The sequence below is a fragment of the Protopterus annectens genome, chromosome 2.part2 (genome assembly GCF_019279795.1).
Source record: "Protopterus annectens isolate FY-2018-M chromosome 2.part2, PAN1.0, whole genome shotgun sequence".
Taxonomy (NCBI): Eukaryota; Metazoa; Chordata; order Ceratodontiformes; family Protopteridae; genus Protopterus; species Protopterus annectens.
The window spans coordinates 39,461,648-39,485,667 of NC_056730.1; the positions used below are offsets into that span (position 1 = coordinate 39,461,648).

The window sequence follows — 24,020 nt, forward strand, 5'->3', positions numbered from 1 at the left end:
GAAGACTGTGTAGTTTTAGAATCAGTTCTTTGTTTCTTTTTCCTTACATTAGACCAAGTATTTTTTTTCTGGAGATCTTTTCAAGTTGGTGGAAACAGTCCAGTCCATTTCTTCAGGAATTATGATGATATTATTATTCTTGATGAAGGTAAAAGCTTCTTCAATGTTGTTAAAGGTCCTCAAGTCATTTGAATAGAAAATTCTGATTCTAGCAGGATATACCATCTGAGCTTTTATTTTATTTTGTTTGAGAAGTTTCACTAATGGCTAAGTTTTTTTCCTTGTTTCTAACACTTTTGCAGAATAATCAGCGATATTTTATTTGAAGGCCTCACCAGATGCGTAGTAGCAAGCCTCGCTCAAAACCCACCCCTGTGATATTTCATTAATGAATATGCATTCCCTACAAATGTAGAATGTAATATAAAAAAAATAAAACAAGCTCATTGACAACCACTACAATTCATTAACGTTGCCCACATCAGTAATAAATATAACTGTTAGAGAAATGTACAAATTGTATAGTGTACAATTCTGCACCTAAAGGGTTAAGAGGTAATACATTTATTCTATGTAAAATGTGTAAATACTAGTGGTCTCTGTAAAAGCTGCTGACGCCTAAAAGTCTGTTGTTCTTGCTATGGAATGTTGAGATAGGGGCCTCACACTAGCAACAGATAAATGTTGTGTCAAGAAGAGACAGTTAAAGGACCATTACTCAAAAACTGGGTTTGACAGGGCAAGCCCTGTGGTCAAGCTAAATTTTGAGAGATGTTTTTGTAACCAGCAATTATCTGATAAGCACCTGATCCCATAGGCACAAGGTCCAAAACAAAGGATATAATTAACGAAGACAAAAACCTTGAGGTTTGGCGATTGTTCAATGATGCACAAGCTACAACTGGGGAGAAAGAAATGTGCCCACTTATAGAAGTACCTAATCCCAGAGCAGGTCAGGATAAACAAGACCCCACTTTATTAGTATATAGACCCTGGAGTCCCGAAGATATTCGGAAGGCCACTGAGGGTATTCTTCACCCTAGGGTCAACTTTCAAAAATTTTCAGAGGACCTGCAAGGTATGAGGTTAAGCTATAACCTAAATGGAGAAGAGATAGAAAAAGTGGTAAGACAAATTATAGGCCCAGATTGGAACATGGTCTGTGGTAATTGGAATCCTCATGACGCTCAGCGGAGACTCCTTCCGCATGACAACGCAGGATTAAATGCCCAGGTAACAGAGCTTACAAACCGAATTTCTGAAAAGTGGGGACTATGGGCAGACTGGACCTGCATTAACCAGTGTATCCAGCAAGAAGGTGAGCCAGTCGACCACTATTTTGATAGGCTCATAGAGTGCTTTAATAATCATTGCAGGATGCAAATCCCTGATAATCAATCAGCAGACTCCCCCTATGAACAACAGTTAAACAATGCCTTTCTGAAGGGGAGCAGTGCTCCTATTAGTAGTTTTATTACAAAACACATGGTAGATCACTGTACAAGCAGGTTGCAACCACTGCTTGAGTATGCAAGGCATGCGGAAAGGCACTTTAATAGCAAACAAAAAAAAAAAGAAAATGCAGGTATTCTCATTAGAAGACGGGGCTGAGGTATACGTGGTACAGCCAGGAAAAAAGGGCAAAAATAGGGAAGGTAGGTGGTCTGACCAATGGTCAGAAGATTTTGAGGGACGTAAAAAGAGAGGAGAATGTTTTAAATGTGGGAAGAAAGGTCACATGGCAAGGGATTGCAAAAGGAATAATAGGTCAAGGACGGATGAACAAGAAGGTGATGGCTGACTATGTGATAGTGAGGAAGCACAGGGAAAGGTTACAATACAAAGCAGGATAAATGGTAATGTAGAGGCAAGAATAGAGGAAGCACAGGATGGTGAAGGGGATGACAATGAAATGAAAGTGATGAGGTATTAGACTCGGCACTTCTGTGCTGGAAACTCTTTTTAGCAGACATCAAGCCAGAAGTCACCCTTTTGGTGGAAGGGAGAGACGTTAGCTTTTTGTGTGATTCTGGGGCTTCACAGACCCTGATACATCCCTCTGCATGATGCCTGCATAGTGCAGTCAAGAGGTAAGATGTTTTACTCATACAGTCAGGACCTGGTTACGATCAGTCCAGGGACTGTAACCAAAGAATTAGTGGATTTGGCCATTAGTAAATTTCCCTCGTTAGATATTAAAAAGCAGCCATTACTGCACTGCACCCTGTATTTTTGTGATACACAAGGGCCAGATGAAGACTACAGAGATAAGCTGTTTAAACATCCCATAGCAAGGCTAATGTTACGTAACCTATACTGGGACACAATGGAAAATAGCATAGCCAGCTGCTCTCTGCCTAAAGAAATAACAGCACTTTACAAATCTGACCTCCTACCACATGTAAGCCTCACTAAAGACAGAAACACAAAATGGGTAAAATTGGGCAGGAAGATTACCAGATGGGAAAAACAGACCAGGGAGGAACTCTCAGAGCAGGGAGTACACGTACAAAAATTGAACTGGGTAATTCAAACTAAGCCAGCAGTACATCTTCATTTTCGCAGAAATACTTTACAAATACTCCTGTTAAAGGAGGAAGAGAATGCCCTGAAAGGTATTCCAGACAAACTGTGGTCCACAGGGAAATCAGATGTAGGCCTTATTCACACAGCAGGACCAGTGGTGATTACTCCAAAATCAACATTTAGACCTCAAAAACGTCAATATCCACTGAGAAAAAATGCAGAGGCAGGGATAAAGCCCATTATAGCTGCACTCCTTAAAGGTGGTGTATTAATTGAATCTCCTGATTCACCATGTAACACACCTTTGTTTCCGGTTAAAAAGGCAAATGGGGAGTGGCGCATGGTTCAAGACCTGCAAGCTGTAAATGAGGCAGTAATACCTAGGGCACCTATGGTACCTGAACCACATACACTCTTAAATGTGTTAAAACCCCATCAGAAATATTTTTCTGTAGTTGATATTAGTAATGCATTCTTCTCAATTCCGATACATCCGGACAGTAGATTCTGGTTTGCATTTACGTTTCAGGGTAAAAGATACACATACACTCGACTACCGCAGGATTATTGTGAGAGCCCCACGATATTCTCACAAGAGATGTCAAGTAACTTAGCAAGATTTAGCCCACCGAGAAATAGTCAAATCCTGCTTTATGTAGATGATATCTTATTAGCAGCTCCCACTTTACAAGCTTGCCGAGAAGACACGCTAGCATTGCTACGATTTTTAGCTGCTGAGGGACACAAGGTAAATAAGGAAAAATTGCAACTTTGGAAAGAACAGGTTCGATATTTGGGCTATATAATATTTGATGGAGGTAGAACCTTGGATGAGGATAGAAAAATAGCTATTTTGCAGGCTCCAAAACCCATTACCAAAAAGGAAATGATGTCCTTTTTGGGTAAGACTAACTTCTGTCGTAGTTGGATTCCAAACTATGCTTTGGAAGTGGCACCCTTGTCTGACCTTATATACAAAAAGCCTATGGCAGCACAGGACCCAGTGATTTGGACACCAGAGGTGGATTTAGCCTTTTGTAACATGAAACAGTTAATAGCGTCCTCTTTTGTCTTGGGGTTACCAAATTATCACAAGCACTTTTTTCAAACCGTAGACGTAAGCAAGGCTACATGACATCAGTCCTGATGCAACAACATGGGGATAAGCAACGTCCCATTGCTTACTATTCATCGCAGTTAGACCTGGTGGCATGGTCCTTACCCCATTGTGTTCAAGCGGTTGTTGCAGCTGCTATGGCAGTGCAGGCTTTGGCCTCAGTGGTTTTGTTTCATCCACTCACCCTTAGGGTCCCTCATGCAGTAGCAATTATTTTGTTACAAAAAAGGTAGCATACCTTTCCCCGGCTAGACATCTCTCCTGCATGACTGTTTTGCTGAGCCAGCCTCACATGACAATCGAACGATGCACAACCCTGAATCCATCAACTCTACTCCCTACCCCTGTAGATGGTACTCCACATCACTGCCTACAGGAGATTGAGGAGACGACATTACCTAGGAAAGACCTCACAGATATACCTTTGACAGATGTTGATCTAACATATTATGTAGATGGCTCATGCAAAAAGAACCCAGCAGGACAGAACCTAGTGGGCTATGCTGTAGTATCTGACACAGAGGTTATTGAGGCAAAACCCTTACCACGACATTTGTCCGCACAGGCGGCAGAATTGATTGCACTCACTCATACATATATTTTAGCTAAAGGTAAGCATGCAAATGTTTTTACTGACAGTCAATATGCTTTTTCCATGGTGCATGTGTTTGCACAGCAATGGAAAAACCAAGGTATGATTACATCAACTGGTAAATCTATAAATCATGCACAGCTCATATTAGATATTTTAAAATCCATTCAATTACCTCAGTGTTTGGCTATCTGCAAATGTGCAGCTCACACAAAACAGCAGGATGCTATTTCAAAAGGTAATGCAAGAGCTGACGCTGCTGCAAAGCAAGCAGCCGCAGAAGTTTGTTTACACCTTGTAGAAGATTTAGAACCCTCTAAAAGTCTAAATTTGGACATGCTACAAAAAATGCAATCATTGACCACACAGGTAGAAAAAAGGCGTTGGTTAAAGCAGGGGGCTGTCTTCAGAGACGGTTTGTACATTTCAAAAGAAGGGAAACCAATATTACCCTCTAATCTTTTTCGTTATGCAGCATTATTGAGCCATGGGCAGTGCCATGTCTCAACAGGGGGAATGGTACAGATAGTGAACCAGGTGTTCACTGCATATGGATTTTCAAACTACTCTAAAAAATTTTGTTTAGCATGTCAGATTTGCAATCAATATCATGCACAAGGAGCAGTACAGCCCAGTCAAGGGAGTTTCCCCACACCTCCATACCCGTTTCACACCATTTACATGGATTTTATAGAGTTAAATAAATGTAAAAATAAGAAGTACTGCCTTGTCATTATAGATATGTTCTTGAGGTAGGTGGAAGCTTTTCCAACCAGGAACCCGGATGCAGCTACAGTAGCAAAGATTCTTGTGAAAGAAATTATTCCTAGGTTTGGCATTCTGGAGAGAATATATAGTGACAATGGAACACACTTTGTAAACCAAACTATACAACAGCTAAGTAAGTTTTTTGGTATTTCTCTAAAAAAATCACTGTGCTTATCATCCTCAGTCTGCAGGGTTGGTCGAAAGACATAATGGTATACTTAAAAGTAAACTGAGGAAACTAATGGCTGAAACTGGGAAAACCTGGCTGTACTGTTTACCCCTGGCACTGTTGAACATGAGAACAGTTCCCTCAGCAAAAGTGCTGACCCCATATGAAAAACTGTATGGGAGGGCGTATTGTACACTCCAATGGAAACCTCTCATACCTTCAGACCAGGAAGCTGATCTTACATTAGCTGAATATATGAAGAAACTGTTAAATTCTAAACATCTGTTGCAGTCTAATTCTGTTTCAGTTTCAGAGCAGACTAAGACGCTGGAAGTAACAGTGACGCCAGGGGACTGGGTGTGGATCAAAATCTTGAAGAGGAAGAACTGGGCATCACCGAAGTGGGAAGGTCCCTACCAGGTGCTTCTTTCGACACCAACTGCAGTCAAGATTGCAGAACGAGCTTTGTGGATCCATCTGACACACTGCAAGTTAGTAAAGGAATTTGAATTGGGTAAAGGTCTTACCTCTCCATCGGGACCCTAAGCACAAAAGTCTGGCTACAAAGGGGGGTCAGCTCAATAGGAACTGATCCGTCTCAAACCCAGTAAAGCAATCATTGGTGCTAAGGTCCTATAGGGTAAAAAATAAGATAAAAATACCCAGATTAAGTGACATGATTGCACCAAAGAAAGTTGAACTCCATCCTTTTGAAAAAACTGAAGAAAACAAAACATTGGAATGACAACCATTTCCCACAGAAACATTGTGTGGCAATTTTACTGATTGTAATTGTGGTCATTGTTTTTCTGCTGTGGCCGTTTCTCTTCTCCGCCACATTTACTGAACCTAGCAAGCGTGCAGTATGGCATCCCACCTTCAACACATATCAGGTTATCAAGTACGCATATGCAGATATCTTTAATGTTTCAAATTGCTGGATCTGTGCAGCTATTCCAACTTCATATAATGGTCTGCCAATGACAGCTAGTCCTTTACCTGCTGACAACTATTCAACCATCCTCTTTAATACTTCTGGGGGATAGTGTAAACAAATACATTCGGAGCAAACTGTAGCTCTAACTTTAGCATACCGACAGCAAAGCATTTTATGCCTAAAACAAAATGGGAATAAAGAAAGTCGGTTTGAGTAATTGCACTATAACAATTCAGAGAGTATGTGCCGTTACTAATTACATAGCTTTACAGTCGATTAACATTATGGCACGAGACAGGTCTATGTCCTATTCAGAGTGGTGGGCCTCTGTATCTGCACCATTCAAGACTTATTCAGATTGGCAGACCTGTAATGTGACTGGAATGATGTTAGGGCCAAAGGAGGTATGGATCTTTAAAGATAGCCTTACAATGACAAATTACTCACAACTCTCACATCTTAAGTTAGAGTTAGATGATGTGTTCTCTCAAATAGTGTTTAATAATAATGTTGCCACTAATATTTCCACTATGCTCTTGGAAGAAGGGTTGTATTTTATTTGTGGTAGAAAAGCATATAAATGGCTGTCAGGAAACTGGTCTGGTAGTTGTTTTTTGGGCTACCTGGTTCCAGCTATACGACATGTGTCAGCCCTACCCCAAGGGAAGATCCGGAATGCCCGAGAGGTCAAAAAACCTGCTAATCTGGTAGGCCAGATCGATGCATCATTGATATATCATCATGATCTGGCTCATGTCAGTGACAAAGGACTGTCCCACATGGACCTCGGGGATGATGTCATATCTTGGGCCGGCATAATACCTCAGTATGGAGCAGTAAAATCAATTTGGGAACTGAGAAAGTTGTCCAAGCTGCTTGAAACGCTGAGCAACACAACTTTCTCTGCCCTAGAATTAGTGACTGATGAACTGACAGCTATGAGAGCAGTAGTACTTCAAAATCGTATGGCTCTTGATTTCACCCTGGCAGTGAAAGGAGGTACTTGTGCTTTAATCCAGGAGGAATGCTGTTCATTTATTCCAGACAACGAACATGAAATAAATAGCCATCTCGAAATGATTCAGCAAGTATCTGCCTTGACCAAGCCAGGTCAAAATCCTTTGACAGACTTTTTCCAGAGATGGTTTGGGGGATGGAGCAGTGTCCTGATGAACCTGTTGATCACCATTTGCATTGGAGCAGTGATATTGATGTTTTGTGGATGCTGTTGCGTCCCCTGCATGCGTGGACTGGTAAAAAGCACTATCGATGCCTATGTCACAAAAACCTTGTACCAACAAAGTACTGAATATGAAGAACTACTAAAATTGGAAGTGGAAGAATTGTTTTCTTGAGCCTAAGCCGGATGACTCTCTGACTGCAAGGCCCTGGATGGAAATGTTCAACAGATGAAATAGACTTGTTTTAGACTCATTAAACAATAAGAATAAAGTATTAAAAGGGGGGAAATGTTAGAGAAATGTACAAATTGTATAGTGTACAATTCTGCACCTAAAGGGTTAAGAGTTAATACATTTATTCAATGTAAAATGTGTAAATACTGGTGGTCTCTGTAAAAGCTGCTGACGCCTGAAAGTCTGTTGTTCTTGCTATGGAATGTTGAGATAGGGGCCTCACACTAGCAACAGATACATTTTGTGTCAAGAAGAGACAGTTAAAGGACCATTACTCAAAAACTGGGTTTGACAGGGCAAGCCCTGTGGTCAAGCTAAATTCTGAGAGATGTTTTTGTAAGTCAGCAATTATCTGATAAGCACCTGCTGTGTACGTGCAAAGAACTGTATAAAAGCAGCAGGCTGAGCTATTGAAAATCAGACAAACCTTGTACCTACATGCTTTGTCTCCTTGCTGCAAGTAATAAAGGATGCCTTGCTAAACCTTACATGAATTGATCTTTGTATTTTCTTTAACAATAACATATAAAAAAAGAATAATTCAATAATTAAAACTGAAACCCTGCACTCTACACACGTACGGACAGGAAATAAATCTATTACAATAATCAGTAATTTTCTACTTACCTTATCAAACGTCCTAACATCAGTGATATCTGTTGAGGCAGCCCAGTGATTACAATTACAAAACTTCAGTCTAAAAACGTACGGACAGGTAAAAAATCTAACTAGTGACCTTGCACCAAGTGCACATGCACATACAATTGAATGTTTCCCACATTAAACTAAAAAATAATAATTCAATAATTAAAAATGAAACCCTGCACTCTACACACATACAATACACATTACGCAGTAATTTCTTTCATTATAACAAATAACATAACAAAATAACATACAATGAGCCATGGATATGCATAAAAACAGGTTTAATTGCACCACCACCAGCAAACAAATGAAACCAAAAAAGATTAAGCAAAATCAAACGTTAGCAGCAAAACACGTCATCAGGCTTTTTATTGTCCAGCATTCCGGTTCTCTTTGTCAGAGTCACTGTCCAGCCTGGTCCTTTTTCTTTCCAGTAGAACATCCGAATGTGATGGTTCACTGTCAGAATCAGTCTCCAAACGGATCATTTTTGGTGCAGGTGTCACAGCAGATACAGCTCATTCTGCTACATGAATGGAAATGCTACTGTCAGGGTGAACTGTTATTGTTAGTTTTTACATTACATTAAAGGTTACATGAGGTTAAACTTAAGGTGTGATACTTGGTTTTTGGTATATAAGCCCGTGTGAGGCTGAAATTTTCAATCTGGCATACTTCGTTCTTTCAGTGTGCCAGATGATCCAATAATAATATTCATTACTGTATTCACAATTTACTCCTTGTCAAATGCAGCACTATATTTATGTATCTTTCCTTCCCAGTGTAACATCTGCATTTGCAATGTGCCTCCAGTGCCCGATAACCCCTATTTATTGATTGCTGCATATTTCATATATCTCTAAAAAAGCCACCTGTAAGAAGTTTACAACATTTTATCGGATGAAAAAAAGCAATATATGAAAGCGATCTTTGAAAAATCAGACCTTAAGTTTGTCACCCAGTATGATGTGTAGACATGGACTAGGGAGCAGTGTCCTAATTCTTTTTCAAAGTAAAAGCAAAATAATAACACTCCACCACTATTAAGTGAAGTCAGTGGGTTAATTAATTTGTTTCTTAAGTAGAAGATCTCCATGCTTGATTGCTGTTAACACATTTTTCATTTCAGTTTTTGGTGTGGTATGTTTGATGCATACTTTTATTGCATTAGCGATGCATACTTTTATTGCATTAGCACGCGCATGGCGATCTCAACAGCAGATTAACATGCCGTGTCAATCATAGCTCATTACATATGCAGACCTGGTCATCAATCAATTCGCAACATGCCCACTTCTGCGCGAAATGAAAGGTGAGGCCTTCAAGTAAAATATCACCGAATAATCATTGTCAAATCTGATCTGACTCTGTTTATATGTTATGGGACTTTTTCTCCAGGCTGTTTTTAAAATGAGCTCTTTATCCAAGAAGGACAGGAACTTTACCACAATTGATCTTGGTGGTGCATTAGGTGAAGAGGGTATAGATTTTCCTATGGCTCTGTGAGCTCTTTCTATTCCATTTGATAATCCGGTACTTATGTATTATCGCAACCACATTTCTAGGCGGAAAAACTGCTTTTTTCTGATCCGAACTCCTGTCGGAAAATGTTGTCCAGAAAGTATATCCAAGAAAAGTACAAACATAGAAAGATGTGGTATAAAAGTCTGCTGAAAGAAATTATTACAGCCTGTCTGATAGTCTTGTACCTTTACATCACATTACTGCTTTTCTGAACCTGTGTTCAGCAGAAACGGACAAACTTTGCTTGTAATGAACATAACTGGTCCTGAGTGTACTGACATGTCTGGAATTATTGTAAGGGCCAAAGGTATGTCCAAATCACTGCAGCTACACAGTTTCTGTGAAAAACGCTATGTGACACTACATTATAACTCTGACAGAAGTGGCCATGGGCAAGCATGTAATGCAAACTGTTTATGTACTGCAACTGCACCGTATCAGAAAAAAAGGGTAGAATTTCCAAAAACCTTGACTGCCACTAAAATGGGTCTGCTGCTGTTTCGAGAAACCAAAAAATCCACATTTTATGTACATAACTCTGCATCATACTTTTGACTGTTAACAAAACAGTTAACAACACATTGTGCAAGTATACATCCATGTGTTAAAACCATTTTCAAACAGTGAGTGCATTCATGACATTAAAAGTTGAGTTGTGTAAACCCCAAACAAACCTATAATGTTGTCAGTGTTTCAGATGCCCAAAACTATAATCCACTGTTTTAAAGGAGCAAAGCGGAACTTCTTTATGGAAATTCTACATTTTGCAGGACACACCTTTTGTTTTTCAGCACAAGTATGGCTTGGAAAACAGCCGTTTTTCCGGCTGGAAATGTGGTTGCGATAATACGTAAGTACTGATAATCCCTCTTTTAAATAAAGCACTTCAAGAAGCCAGGAATTCAAAAAGGTAATGATGTCTTCTCCTTCAGTTTTTTCTGGAAGGCCAAATATTCTTATATTAGTTCTCCTCTCTCTATTCTCTAAATCATCCACTTTATTAAGTAGCCAGTTATTTTGGTGAAGTAAGAATTCTGTCTGATTTTCCTCTTCTTTGAGTCTTCCATCTATGTTATTTAGTGATGTCTCCATATCAAGTAATTTACTTTGTTGTTGCTGCAGTATTTCTTTTAATACATCTGTTTGCTTTTGGCAGTTTTCCTTGAGACTTTTGAAATTATCAGTGAATCTATCCATTTTCAATGACAGTTCATGTAATGTGGAAGACATCAGTTGTATTTCCTTCTTCAGAGTGGTTTCTGAGTGAGAATTCTTTAAACTGGCCATTACCAAACAGCTGTGTTGTTCTCCAGAATATTTTGACAGGAAAAACTCAATAATATTTCTTGAAATTTGGTAGAGTTGTAGTTCTTAAGTTCCTTAATTTTTTTTCTATTTCTGGTTAATGAAAATAATTTTTTCCCTGTTTTCTAGTCTTGTTTTGTGGAGCTCTAAAAAATGCTGCTTATCTGTTTGCCATCTAGGCTCCGCACCCGGATAGGATTTGTTTCCTTTTGTTGAATAGCCTATTTATGCTAGGAGTCCACAGGGGTGGTTTTGTTTTTGCCAGTAATCATAGATTTAACTCAGACAGATACTGCCTCCTCTGAATGTGGTTGTTCAGTGCTTTTGTGTGCAGCACAGAGTAGGCCTCAGTGTCATCCAGGTTTGGAGAAGCTTGAAAGCTTAATAAGCTGTCACTTAGTTTGAGGTAATTGGTCTTAAAGTTCTTAACAGGTTTGGAGTTTGATGGGGATTCTAGGTTAGTTTTAATACTAAAGGAGATAATTTTGTGGTCAGATATTACCAGAGAGGAGTCATTGCATGGAACAGAGTAGCTTTTAATGCACATAAAGGCCCCCTCATATTCAGTAATTGGTCTTATACTTGTTAGATAGATCTTTAGTAACACGTGACTATATCTAATTGAGAAACATCGAAAGACGTTTCTCATAAGATCATAACATTTCCTGATAATGTTTGTCATGTTAACTTCAACGTAAAGATTAATATCTACCATGACACCTAGATCTCTCATTACCTCAGAAAAACACAAATCTGATTGTCCAGGGTGTAAGTATATTGATTATTATTACATCCAAAATGTAAAATAGTACATTTTCTGTTGTTAAATCTCATATCTTTGGTTGTTATCCATTCATATAGGTTATCCAAGTAAGATAACAACAGGCACTAATCGCTAGTATTTATTACTGGCTGCCCTATCTTAATATCATTCGTGAACTTACTTCACCGTACAGAATTAGATTTTGGACATTCTAAGAAGCACTAAACCAAATAATAGTGGCCTCAAGACTGAACCTTGAGGCACTCCCTAAACATAAATCTATACCTGGAGAAGGAGTTTTTAATTTTCACTCTATAGGCTCTACCCAGTAGCTATTAAAGTCTTATAACTGTTTCATGGGGTATGGCATAAAAAGCCTTAGCAATTTCCAAAAACACATCACCAGCTCGTGAAATATCCAATGAGTTTACAATCTGCTCATAAAAACTTATCAAATTAATAACATAAGATGTCCCTAAAAGGAATTCATAACGATATATATCAGAACTAAAGTCCAGAGCCTGCTTACAGGAAAGCCACAGTGTCCACTCAAAGCACTTACCCAATATGCAAGTCAAACTAATATGTCAATATTTCTCTACAATACATCTTGGTTTATTTTTCAAAATAGGAACTATTATAGCTTCCTCCCACAGTTCTGGAACAAATGTTTCTTTGAATGATTTTTGGAATAAACAAGTAGGACAAGGAATCAACTTTTCAGATATTCCTTTAAAAAAATCCATTAAGACCATCAGGTCCTGCTACTGAATTTTGATTTATTTTAGATAAGGCTTGCTTTACCATTTCCTCTTTCATATTGGGACAAGTCCTTCTAGCTAGTATGAGTAAATCATTTACCAAGATCCCTTGGGAATAATCACTAAACAAACCACCTGCAAACAATTTCACCAATATATTTGAGTCAGTGATTGTTTGAGACCCAACCTTCAAAGCTATACTGGAAGAATCATCTAGACTGTAGAGTCTTTGTTATTATCCCTCAGATTAGCTATTAAGTATACCTCATGGTTAGATCTCACTATTTTAATAGTCAAGAGGAACTTTTTTTCTGAATTTATTTTAATTGTTCCTATTTGAAACCAAAGGGGAATTTGTATAGTTTCTCCAAAAACTTATCTTTTTTTTCTTAGTTTAGATTACTTCAAACTCTGCAGGGATGTCTATCACCTTTACAGGGTGTTTTCACTCCAGGTGGGACATGATGGCCTATCTAATTATTAACAAAATTGTAAAAACATCCCAGTTCTCACTTATATATTTATTTTCAGAATTAGCATACCAGCCCCAAGTTTCAGTAACCTCCTTAATCAACTCAAAGTGCAAATTATACATTTTTTTCACTATTTCATAATGCTTAACCAACTTAGGATGTGAAAAAACAGCCTTTAAGCTTACACTTAAGTGGTCAGAGCTTCCCAACTCAGGACCTATGTTACAACCCATCTAGATGTAATCTCCTTGAGATCCAGACAACATCCAATTAGTTCCTCTAGTTGCTTCATTCACTATTTGAGTATAACTACTTGTCAGATAGTTTAATTCCTTTGATGATGTAGCAGGAGGTAACCAGCAGAAGCATAGCTGGCTCTACTAGCACTATGTGCTGGTACCACAAACCAGCACCCCATTCCCTCCACTCTTCAAGTGAAAAAAGACAATCTCTACATTTTAGAGATCAGCTTATTACACTCAGATCAATGCCCCCCCCCCGAAGAACAAAAAAAAAGGGACTTCACTGTATTATGCTGGTCTCTTCATTTTAGAGACTAGCTTACAACAGTTAGATCCATGCCCCCCCACCAGTTCTTCCATTCAAGAGTAAAAAAAATGCCATTCCTGCTTTTGACACACCTACCAGGTAGCTAGATGAATGACATGCCCCCCCCCTTTCCTTCCTCAGCCATTCAGGTCCTATTTCTGTGCCCTGCCCCTACTACTCCTTCTGTTCCACACATATAATTATATTTATAAAAAATGCTTTTAAATTGTAGGACATTGCTTGCTACAGTTTATTCTCTGCCTCTATGGAGCATTGCAGCGCTCATGTATTATTTAAAAAATGTCTTCTTTTAAACTGTAGAAAACTGCTTGCTAGAAATGAAGCAAACAGTTACTACAGTTTATACCCTACCTGCATGAAGTATTATGGCACTCATGTCTTAGTTAAAAGAAAAACACCTTTTCTATTAAAATGTACCTGACTGCTTGCTACAAATGTAGCAAACAGTTGCTGCAGTTTAGAGCACACACAGAGCACTGCAGTACTTATGCCTCATCACAAATGCGACACAAGCTTTTAAGAGCTGGTATTGCACGAAATAGAGAAAAATCATGATTAAGGATGGCTGATAGCCCCATCCAACCATTTGCACCTCTGACAACTGTCCCTATCACCCCACCCTAGTTATATTTCTGCTACCCAGTCTGCATTAGAAGCATTTAGGTCCATGGCAATTATATCCACCTTATACAGAAAACTCCTCCTTATAAAATTTAAAAGTTGCTTCTCCATCTTCTTTGAAAACTAGGAGACCAGTAAAATTACTATGTCCATTTTGGTTCCACTGACATCAATACTCACTGGGAGACATTTGGAGATCATATCATTAAATTTTGGGACAGAACTGTACTTGCTGGTTACACGGACATCCCACCTCTTCTCCTATTAGTTCTAAAATTGTGATGACCAGAGAAACCTGGCATTGTTATTGGTTTGCTATTGCAACTGAACCAAGTTTTTGTAATCAATAATACATCAGTCCTATTATCAGCTATGCAGGCCTCTAAATCCTCTAAATTATTAAACTGTGAGGAGTTAACAGAAGACATTTCAAGCTTGCCTTATTATTATATCAGTTACAGTCAGTATCAATGACCTGACTCTAAATTTTTTTAATTAATTTAATAAATCTAATGCATATTATCCTATTGCCTAAATTGCTTAAGTGCAACTGTTCCTTACTAAAGTTCTCAATTTTTTTATCATACAATTCCCAAATATAGATTACTTGAACATAATTATGTAAATATGTGCACCTTACCCAGTTTGTGAAAGACCTTGCTTGTCATCTACTCTTACCCTCAAAATGTGGAATTGAAAGAAGATACCAACTTAAATTTGAAATATTTATTCAAATCAATAATGCTATTTATGGCTACTTGGAATGCATCATCATTAGTTTTTACTACATCATTATGTCCACACACAACATTGCTAAAGTAATATCTTGTTCCTTTTCTGAATAAGTATTTGATGCTATCTTTTATAGTTGAAATATTGCTACTACATAAAGATGAGACAGTGACTTGTTCTCTGTTTATCCTCAAAAGAATATTCCTTACATTTCTTAATAATGAGTCCCCAATTATTAACACATGATTGTAAACATTGGTGTTATAATTAGCTATATTACCACTAGACTCATAAACAATGGTAATTTACAATTAGTGTAGATTGATTTCCACCTATAATCCTACGACAATATTTCTTAAGAGACTGAGTAAAGTTCAATTGACCATTCTTCTATCTCATTCCATAAACATTTATTTGTGAAACAGAACCATTTTTGCTAAATACATCACCTGAATCACCTCCACCCTGATTTATAGTCAGATTAACCACAGGAAAAGATTTATTTACTTTATGTAACATATCATCATTCAATACATTCTCTCGCAAATGAGTATCTCTTTCATTCTCAAGATTTATCAAAATAATTGATAATTCACCCACATACTATGTTCACTCAAATCCCTTCTTGCTTTGTTAGCAAACATAACCAATAAGAAAATATTGTTGTCTGTTTGAGTTGACTCACACATTTGGGTTAAAGCAGCCTGAACTGTTGAATTAGTTAAAGTATTAATCTTTGAGAAAGGGCAGATTTGAATATCATCAGATGCACCTGTTTTACCAAGTCATTTACTGCAATACTCATTATTTTCCTTAAAATTTTCTGTATCAGTTCCATACATAAGGCAGCCTTTACATTTAACTAAATATCCCCTTGTTTATAGATTACTTAAAGAAAGTTCAATTTTAATTTCCATTACTAAACTAAAGAGATTATCACTTACTAAACACCCACTCAACCTCGCACAGCGCAATGTGAAAATTCCAGAAAAAAATTGTGAGGTTAAATATAGGTTTGTTAGTTTGGAATTTCTGCTGGGTGTATGTTTTTTTTTTCCATCTACAGTACAGAATGCTTACAGAAAGATTTGTGTTCTACACTGATAGGGGTTCTGATGAAAGGGGAGGGTTTTTGTTGATTCATATCCCAAGGACAGTGAAGTAGTAGTTCATCACAGAAGGATTAAGACTATGAACTGCTAGTAGGCAACATCTCATTATTCTGGGTTTGATCCCCCCACCACTTTTGTAGTGTGTGGCTCTGTGCAAATCACTTATTCAGACCTTGTTTCTAATCTACCTCTGAAAAGAGGCATTTGTGCCTAGTGGGCTTTCCTGGCTAACAAAAGGATTAGAAACCAGCCTTTGTTCTTACTGGTGAGCTTGTAAGTAGGGCTGTCAAGTGAATGTTGAAAGGGATGGAGGGCCTAGGTAGGCTGGCTGCCAGCAAATGCATGGTACTAACTGAGATACAGAACTTACAGATGGTTTGGAAGAGTAGACTACAACACTGACAGACAAGAATCTAAGCAATTTTTCTTTTTTTTCCCAAACACTATATTGTAGATAAGATAATATGCTGTTTAACTTTGTAACTGTATTTATCAAATGGAAACTGTTCTGTAGATGATTGTAATACTAGTGCAACTGCATCTGCAGCTAATTTGTTACTTGTGCAATATTGCCTGAGTTTTATCCATCCATCATTTGTAGTAATATTTGTCTGAAACTTTTTACCTGGAGATCCAGTATAAACTTGTTATGCCTAATCAGACAAACTTGATTAATATAAATAAACGTGTGCCATATCAATATTTGTAATGAATTTATAAAATGTGTTGTATTCAGCTGCTCTTTTTATACAGTATGATACTGTACACTTAGAAATGTTACTATTTAATTTCTGTCTTCACAGCTAGAACGCAAAAATGAACTAAAGGTTGCCCAAATTCTTCAGACTGTTAAAGATTCAAAATCCTGGGTTTTTGCATCATTTTGTGAGGTTCTTTGTGATATGGGATACTGGTATTTAGCACGAACCCTTCAAACAGCTGTTCAAGAAAATTCAAAAGGAACCCATTATTTTTCAGGTGCATTCTCTGTTAACTCTAAGTATCTTTAAAATCTTGGCTTTGTATTGATAATTTAATTTGGTAACCATTTAAAATGTTGGGATTTGTAAGGCTGAGTCTTGGAATGTGGAGAACGAATGATCAAAAATCTGGACCTACATACACTAAATCCAAGACTGAATGCTATTTCTCAGATTATTCTTTTTTCTCCAAAATATAGCAGTCTTGGAGTGGGTATATATATCTGTCTTTGTGGGGTAAGGATGCAGGGAACATTGTCCTCTTAAAAAGAAGTTTAAGGGAGAAGAATGATATCTGATATTTACTCTTCCTGTCTTCATAGTCTTTTTCTCAGCATTGCAACTCTCAACATTTCAGTAATGAGCTATTTAAGCTACATGTATTTATTTTGTTAATAAAGGAAAGGTATTAACAAGAGTTATTTTTATAGTGACATAACATAAATTAGTACTAGGCTAACTACTGTTGTAGTCCATTTTAAGCATGGCCAGTTACCCCATATGAGAATCAAACCCCACACCTTGTGTATATAAGGTAAGCATTGCAAACATTATGCCAACATTAGTACTAAATGTAAGTAAAAATCAACTAGAAAGAGCACACTAATTGGTTTTGCTAATGTAAATGTTTAAAAAAAGTCTGTTATCAGTTTGGACCACAGAAAAACTTTTGAATCAGTAAAATGGGCAAACTTATACAAAATATTAAAACATTTTGGTTTTCAAGTAAAACATATTCATTAACTAAAACAATTATATATAAATAGTTAGATGTATGTTAAGAAGTGGCCACGGTGGTGCAACGGTTAGCATTGCTGCCTCACAGCAAGAGGTTCTCCTGTTCGATTCTCAGCTGGGGTGCCTTCTGCGAGGAGTCTGTATGTCCTCCCTGTGGTCGCATGGGTTTCCTCCGGGTGCTTCGGTTTCCTCCCACATCCCAAAGACATGCTTGTAGGTGGGTTGGACACTCTAAATTGGCCCTAGGCATGAGTGTGTGCATGTGTGTGCCTTCTGTGGAAGATTGGACGCTGGGCTGGCAACTCAACACTGTAAGACTCCACTGCCAATCATGAGCGGACAGGTGATCTGCTGTGGCGATCCCTAACTGGGAAAAGCCGAAAGAAGAAGTTAGATGTATGTTAAGACTGATGATATACTTCTCAACCAATAAAAATAACAAAAGGCATGAAACAGAAATGGACGTTTGTCATCATTATTGCTTGCCTTAATGCACCATTAACAAACTTAAAAAAAAATTAAATATAGAAGGCTTTGAGATCAGTGATAAGTTTCAGTTATTTGCAGATGATATATTAACTATTGGAAGTATTGCTACAGGTCTAGTTCCATTATGTAACTCTTTATATCACCTTCAAAATGCTTCAGTAGCAGTAGTTGTAGTAGTAGTACTGCTACTACTACTATTAATAATAATAGTATTAACAATAATTATAATAAAGATAATGCTTACAAACCAGAAAGTGCAAGAGGTACTAATCAAACTTGATATAATTTTTACTGAAGTGAGATATTTGGAAATTACTCTTAAAAATATATAGATAGAATAATACAAACAATCTAGGACAGGTTAATCAAAGATTTCTAAGGATTAGTTTCAAAATGGAATAAAATACATTTCTTACGTGATGATATATTACTAAAATTAGTCTTGTTCTATAAATGTTATATATTAGTCACCCTACTTTACTAATACAGGGAAAATCCAGTGATGAAAGAGTTAAATAAAATGTTATCATTCAAATGAGATTCAAACAAAGACTAGCTTTCAATCATCATATAAAACATAGGATGAAGGTTGAATTGATCTTCCTGACATAGAAACATACCTAACTGCTTCCATCTTCAAAATAATCACTCAATGGTTAGACAAGTCAAAATTATTAAATAATTGAAAATTCTTATTTTTTAAATGTTTTGTAATACTTTGGAGCTTTCCTCCATGGGGACCTACCCAGCTAGATTTTCTAGGTAATCAAATGTCAATAAATAAATAAATGAATGAGTCATACTTGACTAAAAGGAAAGAAATTCATATAACTATACGCAGACTTTTTAATGAAAAAAAACTGTTATTCTCCAGGAGTTTTAGATAATGGCACGTCATGAATGTTAAACAGTTATATACATTTCTCTGCAGCTAAACCAACAAATTCAAATTATATTAACAATATTCTAAAGTTGTTTAGGAGTGTTATAGAGAGAGAAATATCCTTTCTTAAAAATGTTAAGAGTATGTTCAACAAGGTATTAAGGTTGAAAGTAATTCTGCTACAAATATGTAACATAAATAAGGTATAAAATAAAGCTTGCTTACATGTAGAAATAGAGTTTAGCATTATGTGATTAGCATCCATACTAAATGACTGTAGCTTTAAAAATAAGGAATTTGCTTAATGGACATGTTTCCTACAGAATCAGCAAGAATGTATGCATTTCACACTGTCAGCAAAAAAGCTGATCTCTTACAGACTTAAAAACAGGATGTAAAACCACTATAAAGAGACTATAGCAGATAACATTGTTAGAGATATTTGTGCAGTAACACCCATTTGTTCTGAGGTAATATTTATTTATTTATTTTAGTTATTTATTTACATTTGTTTACTGAGAAATTCTGACTGGATGCAGGTCCCTTTTCAGTGGATACCCGGGGAGAAAAGCTCCACATCATGTACATGATAAATAGAGATACAAAATCTTATCTCTCACATCATCCATGCTGTTTGAGAAGTAAAGTAGCACAGTACCTGAAGCTGTAGCAGTAGCTCATGTGATTTGTTATAAAAAGTTATTTATTGGTTAATGCTTTTATGACAGAGATTGATGCTACATCAGTGTATATTCTGCAAGTTTCTGTGGGCAACAGACTGTCAATGCAATTATAACTAGACTTTGATTTCAGCAAAATCCAGCCAGCAAGACCTTAGTGTCTTAAAAAGACTTCAGTTCCAGCACAGTAAGCAACACATTGATAGTTAATTCTTCAAAAAAATAATGCTTTCTGTCTTTCCTGTAGCATATTTTCATAGTTTTATTGAAGACTCTGATATATCTAAGATTAATAAATAAATTATTGTGACACTTTACATTGGCTTAAAGGCTTTCAAAGATATATGGTTTTATCAATATAAGTATAACACACAGATCTAGCCTGGATGCAAATGACATGGTTCTAGAGCAATCTATTAGTTTGTATCTGAAAAGATATATGTGTATATATATATATATATATATATATATATATATATATATATGATGTCAGATTAAAAAAAGGCAACCTACCCAACAACAGTAAGTTACTTTAATTCAATATTATTAAAATAAAATAAACTCTATGTCATCAATATTCAAATTATACAAATAATTACTATTTATAAATTGAAATCAATAAAAACTTAATAGAAATTTGTAAATCAAGCTATCTGCATTTTTAGATGATAAGAAGATTTTAAGTTCTTTAAAATATAACTTTATTGTTATTTTGCATAACATTTTGTAGAAGTTTTTCATAAAGCTTTCCTTGCCCCATGTAGAATAGTAAAGGTGCTTAATAATGGCCTCATCAGTTACTGGGCATACAGCAGCAGTTTAGTTAAAATGGATTGTCAGTTTATTTTCTAAGACTGCACCCTGTCACCTGAATTTTGGTTAGAATTACAAGATTTTTTTGCACGCCTTGTGTTCAGACAATTTTATATTGTCAAAGCATTTGATATTAGTTAATGCCTCAATTCCTGGATGCACTAATAAACCACAATTCTCTATACTTTAAAATGTACTGCTGGAGATAACATGAAAAGATATAAAAAAATTTGAGAAAGAAGTTGCACACCTCGTTATTATTCTCATTGTTGTATAAGCTGTAAGTGTTTAATTGTGAATATTAATAAAGTGTATTCAGTAAGAAAGAAAAAAACTTGAACAAGTGGCCCTATTGTGAGTTTCTATCTATGCCTTCTCATTCACTTTCTACCTTATGCAAACTCTTAGGTACTAGTGAATGGATGTTTTTATTCATTTAATTTACTTGGGCCTCAAGGCAATGCAAAATGCCATGTCTACTCCCTGAGAGAAGATAATTAGCCATCAGTGGCACAAACAATGCTAAGGTTGCCTATATGATAGCCTCCCTGGGCCAGCTCTCACTCTCAGTCAGAAATACTTGGGATGGGGGAACAGGGTGATAGGTGAGAACTGATGGTGAGAAGGTGCAGTGAAAAAAGTATATATGAAAAGTAAGTGAATCATACATTTTATGTCACTGAGATAATACTGAGTACATTACTGGGCAAAGTACCCTTTTATCGTTTGACGTCTGTTTTCTGTACAGGCCCAACAACAACAACACGTGAAAAACAAATATTAAATGAAGTAGTGCTCTTGCCTGTGGAACCTGACAAGATACTAAAGAAAGATCAAATAATAAGAATCCCAATACAGGATCTGAGAACACATTATTTAATGAGGTACGTTTTTTGCATTGGGTATGCAAGCTACTGTGGACATTGTAAGCAAATCCATAAACATTTATGATGTGACCTGATTAAGAATTCATTGCTATTTACCTAAAGTTTGTCCTGATTGACAGATAAGGAATATATTTAGCAAAACACAGTTTTGTAAAAATCCTGCAGTCTTACTAGTTGCCTGTAATATAACAGCTCCAAGTCAACATATTTATAAACGTGGTACTGCAGCTTGATCATGGGGGAAAAAGAATATATAGCAAATATGCATAAGTCTTTGTAAGTCAATTTCAGACCTCTCAGAAGTTGAGCAAATACCAAGTGGTGTGTGTGTGTGCAAGGGGAGTGACTATGGTTTTACCATTTCCAAACAGCTAAACAGTGTCACGAGTAACCATCATATATCAAAGGCAGATTATTACTGAACATCAAAAAAGTACATTTTGTACCACATTACTTTGTAAACTGTAAATTGTGGAAGTGTAAACCAGGAATATACAAGCTTTTCCATGTTTTTTTCTTACCATACTAATTACTGTGTTTGTTGGGAGTGGCATAGATTATTGTACTTTGCTAGAATCTGTTTAGTAACACAGATTGACAGACAGAGACATCTTTGTGGTGCATGCACTGGAGATATTGTACACAGACAGGAATAACTATATATATATTGTTATATACTTATATAAAAAATGCAAGCTTTAATGGAGCAGGCTCTAGTTTAAAGGACAAGTTGTTTTCCATCAAACAGAAGCACATCTATTTACAAGATGAAATCAGATCTCACAAATATACTTTACAGTCTCCTTATATTCAAACAGCTCAAGTTCTGAAAGATATAAGTAGAATTTCTTAAGGATCAACAGGGAGCTGCTACATAATTTTTCATTCGTAATGCATGAAGCTTTACTTCTTGGATTCCATCTTAACTTAGTTCTGGTCCAGTGACGTCCTAGCCTTCTTGCCCCGGACCATTCCTGAACCACCACCGTTTTCCAATAGGAGGATCATCTGCCAGAACTATACTTAAGGATTAATGAGTATAATGAGCGGCTGCATGAATGGATAGGGGAAAAGGACTTGGGACTAGTAGGAAAATGGAGTCTAGACCTGGCAGGAATATTGTCTATGCTAGTGATAGGTTAATATTAATCCAAAAGGATGGTGGTGCCCAGAGGTGCATTGGAAAAGGTGCATGTTATGATCATACCAGTCTTAAACTAAAAGTGGGGTACTTAAAGCAGAAGGGTTATATATTTAAGTAAGACAAAAAAGGAAACAGATGCAGAACATAGTAGAGGAACAAACAGAGATGACTAGGTGCATTGTTGGGTGGTAATACTATGCAATGCAAGCATTGTGGGCAAGAAGAAGGGAGAGATACAAGCAATGATGCAGTAGGGGAGGTTGGGCATTGGTTCCATCTTAGAAAAATCCATTCATCCATTCATCCTCAACCCCTTTATTCCCATTTTGCACATGGGGTCGGGGTGTCACTTTAACAGTGACAATCATCTCAAGCCAAGGTTTACACCACCAGGTGGCTAGCCCTGCCAATGTAGTTCATCGGTACTGCTCACACACTCACACACTCACACACACACACACACACACACTGATGATAGGGCTAAATGCTGAAAAAGCATCTGACAGAATTAGCAGAGATTTTTTATGGGAAACTCTGAAGAGTTTTGAAATCCCCCGAAGATGATTAAACGTAATATGCAAGAATAAAATGTAATGGGCTTTGTTTGGCAAAATAAAGATTGAAAGAGGGACAGAGCAGAGATGTCCATTGTCCGCCCTACTACTTCACTTTACTTAGAACCACTGATAAGGAAAGTAAGGAGTTCTGGGATATGTGTGCATAGCAGGGTAGGGCAGATGTAAAAATTAGCTCTGTTCGCAGATGATTCCTGACTAAACCCACTGATTTTAATGTTTCTCTTCCATTGCTAGTCTCTCTATTAGTCACCCTGACTCTCTTTCCTTTCTTAGCCCTTGTCTCTTTCTGTCTTTTGTTCACCCTCACTACTGTTCTTCCTACTAACCTATATCCTATTCTCTCCTACTAATACCCTCTCCTTACCCACCTCATCTCCTTACCTATCTACTGTTATCGTAACCTTTCTGTTCTCAGAACTATTTCTACTCGTGTTTATTTATTTGTCTGCTTATGCCCTTCTACCTCCTCTTCTTTTTCCTGTACCTTTTCTAGTGACATCCAGCCTTACTTATGTCAATGTGGTTCCCTATCAGAAGCCTGAAACACTATAAGATTGAAAATCAAAATCCTGAAAACTAAAGCCTGAAAATTCAAAATCCCGAAAACCCAAAATCCTGAAAACACAAATAATGCTAATATGTCACTATAAAGACACTAATATCTACCAACTGACCCTGACCCTAACCCTAACCCTAAGGTCCGTCACTATCGCACACTCATCTGACCCGCGCCCTAATCCTAACTCACTTAAACCGCCCCTAACCCCAATATTTGTCACTATTGCATACATGCCT

General features: G+C 37.0%; 1 protein-coding gene across 2 annotated transcripts in view; it reads left to right on the forward strand.

The window, feature by feature from the left end:
• The window catches only part of LOC122795530, a 307,262-nt gene that overhangs the window by 151,083 nt on the left and 132,159 nt on the right, over positions 1-24,020 (forward strand). For both annotated transcript variants that reach the window (XM_044063729.1, XM_044063730.1), the window contains exons 3-4: positions 16,837-17,011; positions 21,365-21,500. In XM_044063729.1, coding sequence (XP_043919664.1) covers positions 16,837-17,011; positions 21,365-21,500 — 311 coding nt within the window. The remainder of the gene's footprint in view (positions 1-16,836; positions 17,012-21,364; positions 21,501-24,020) is intronic.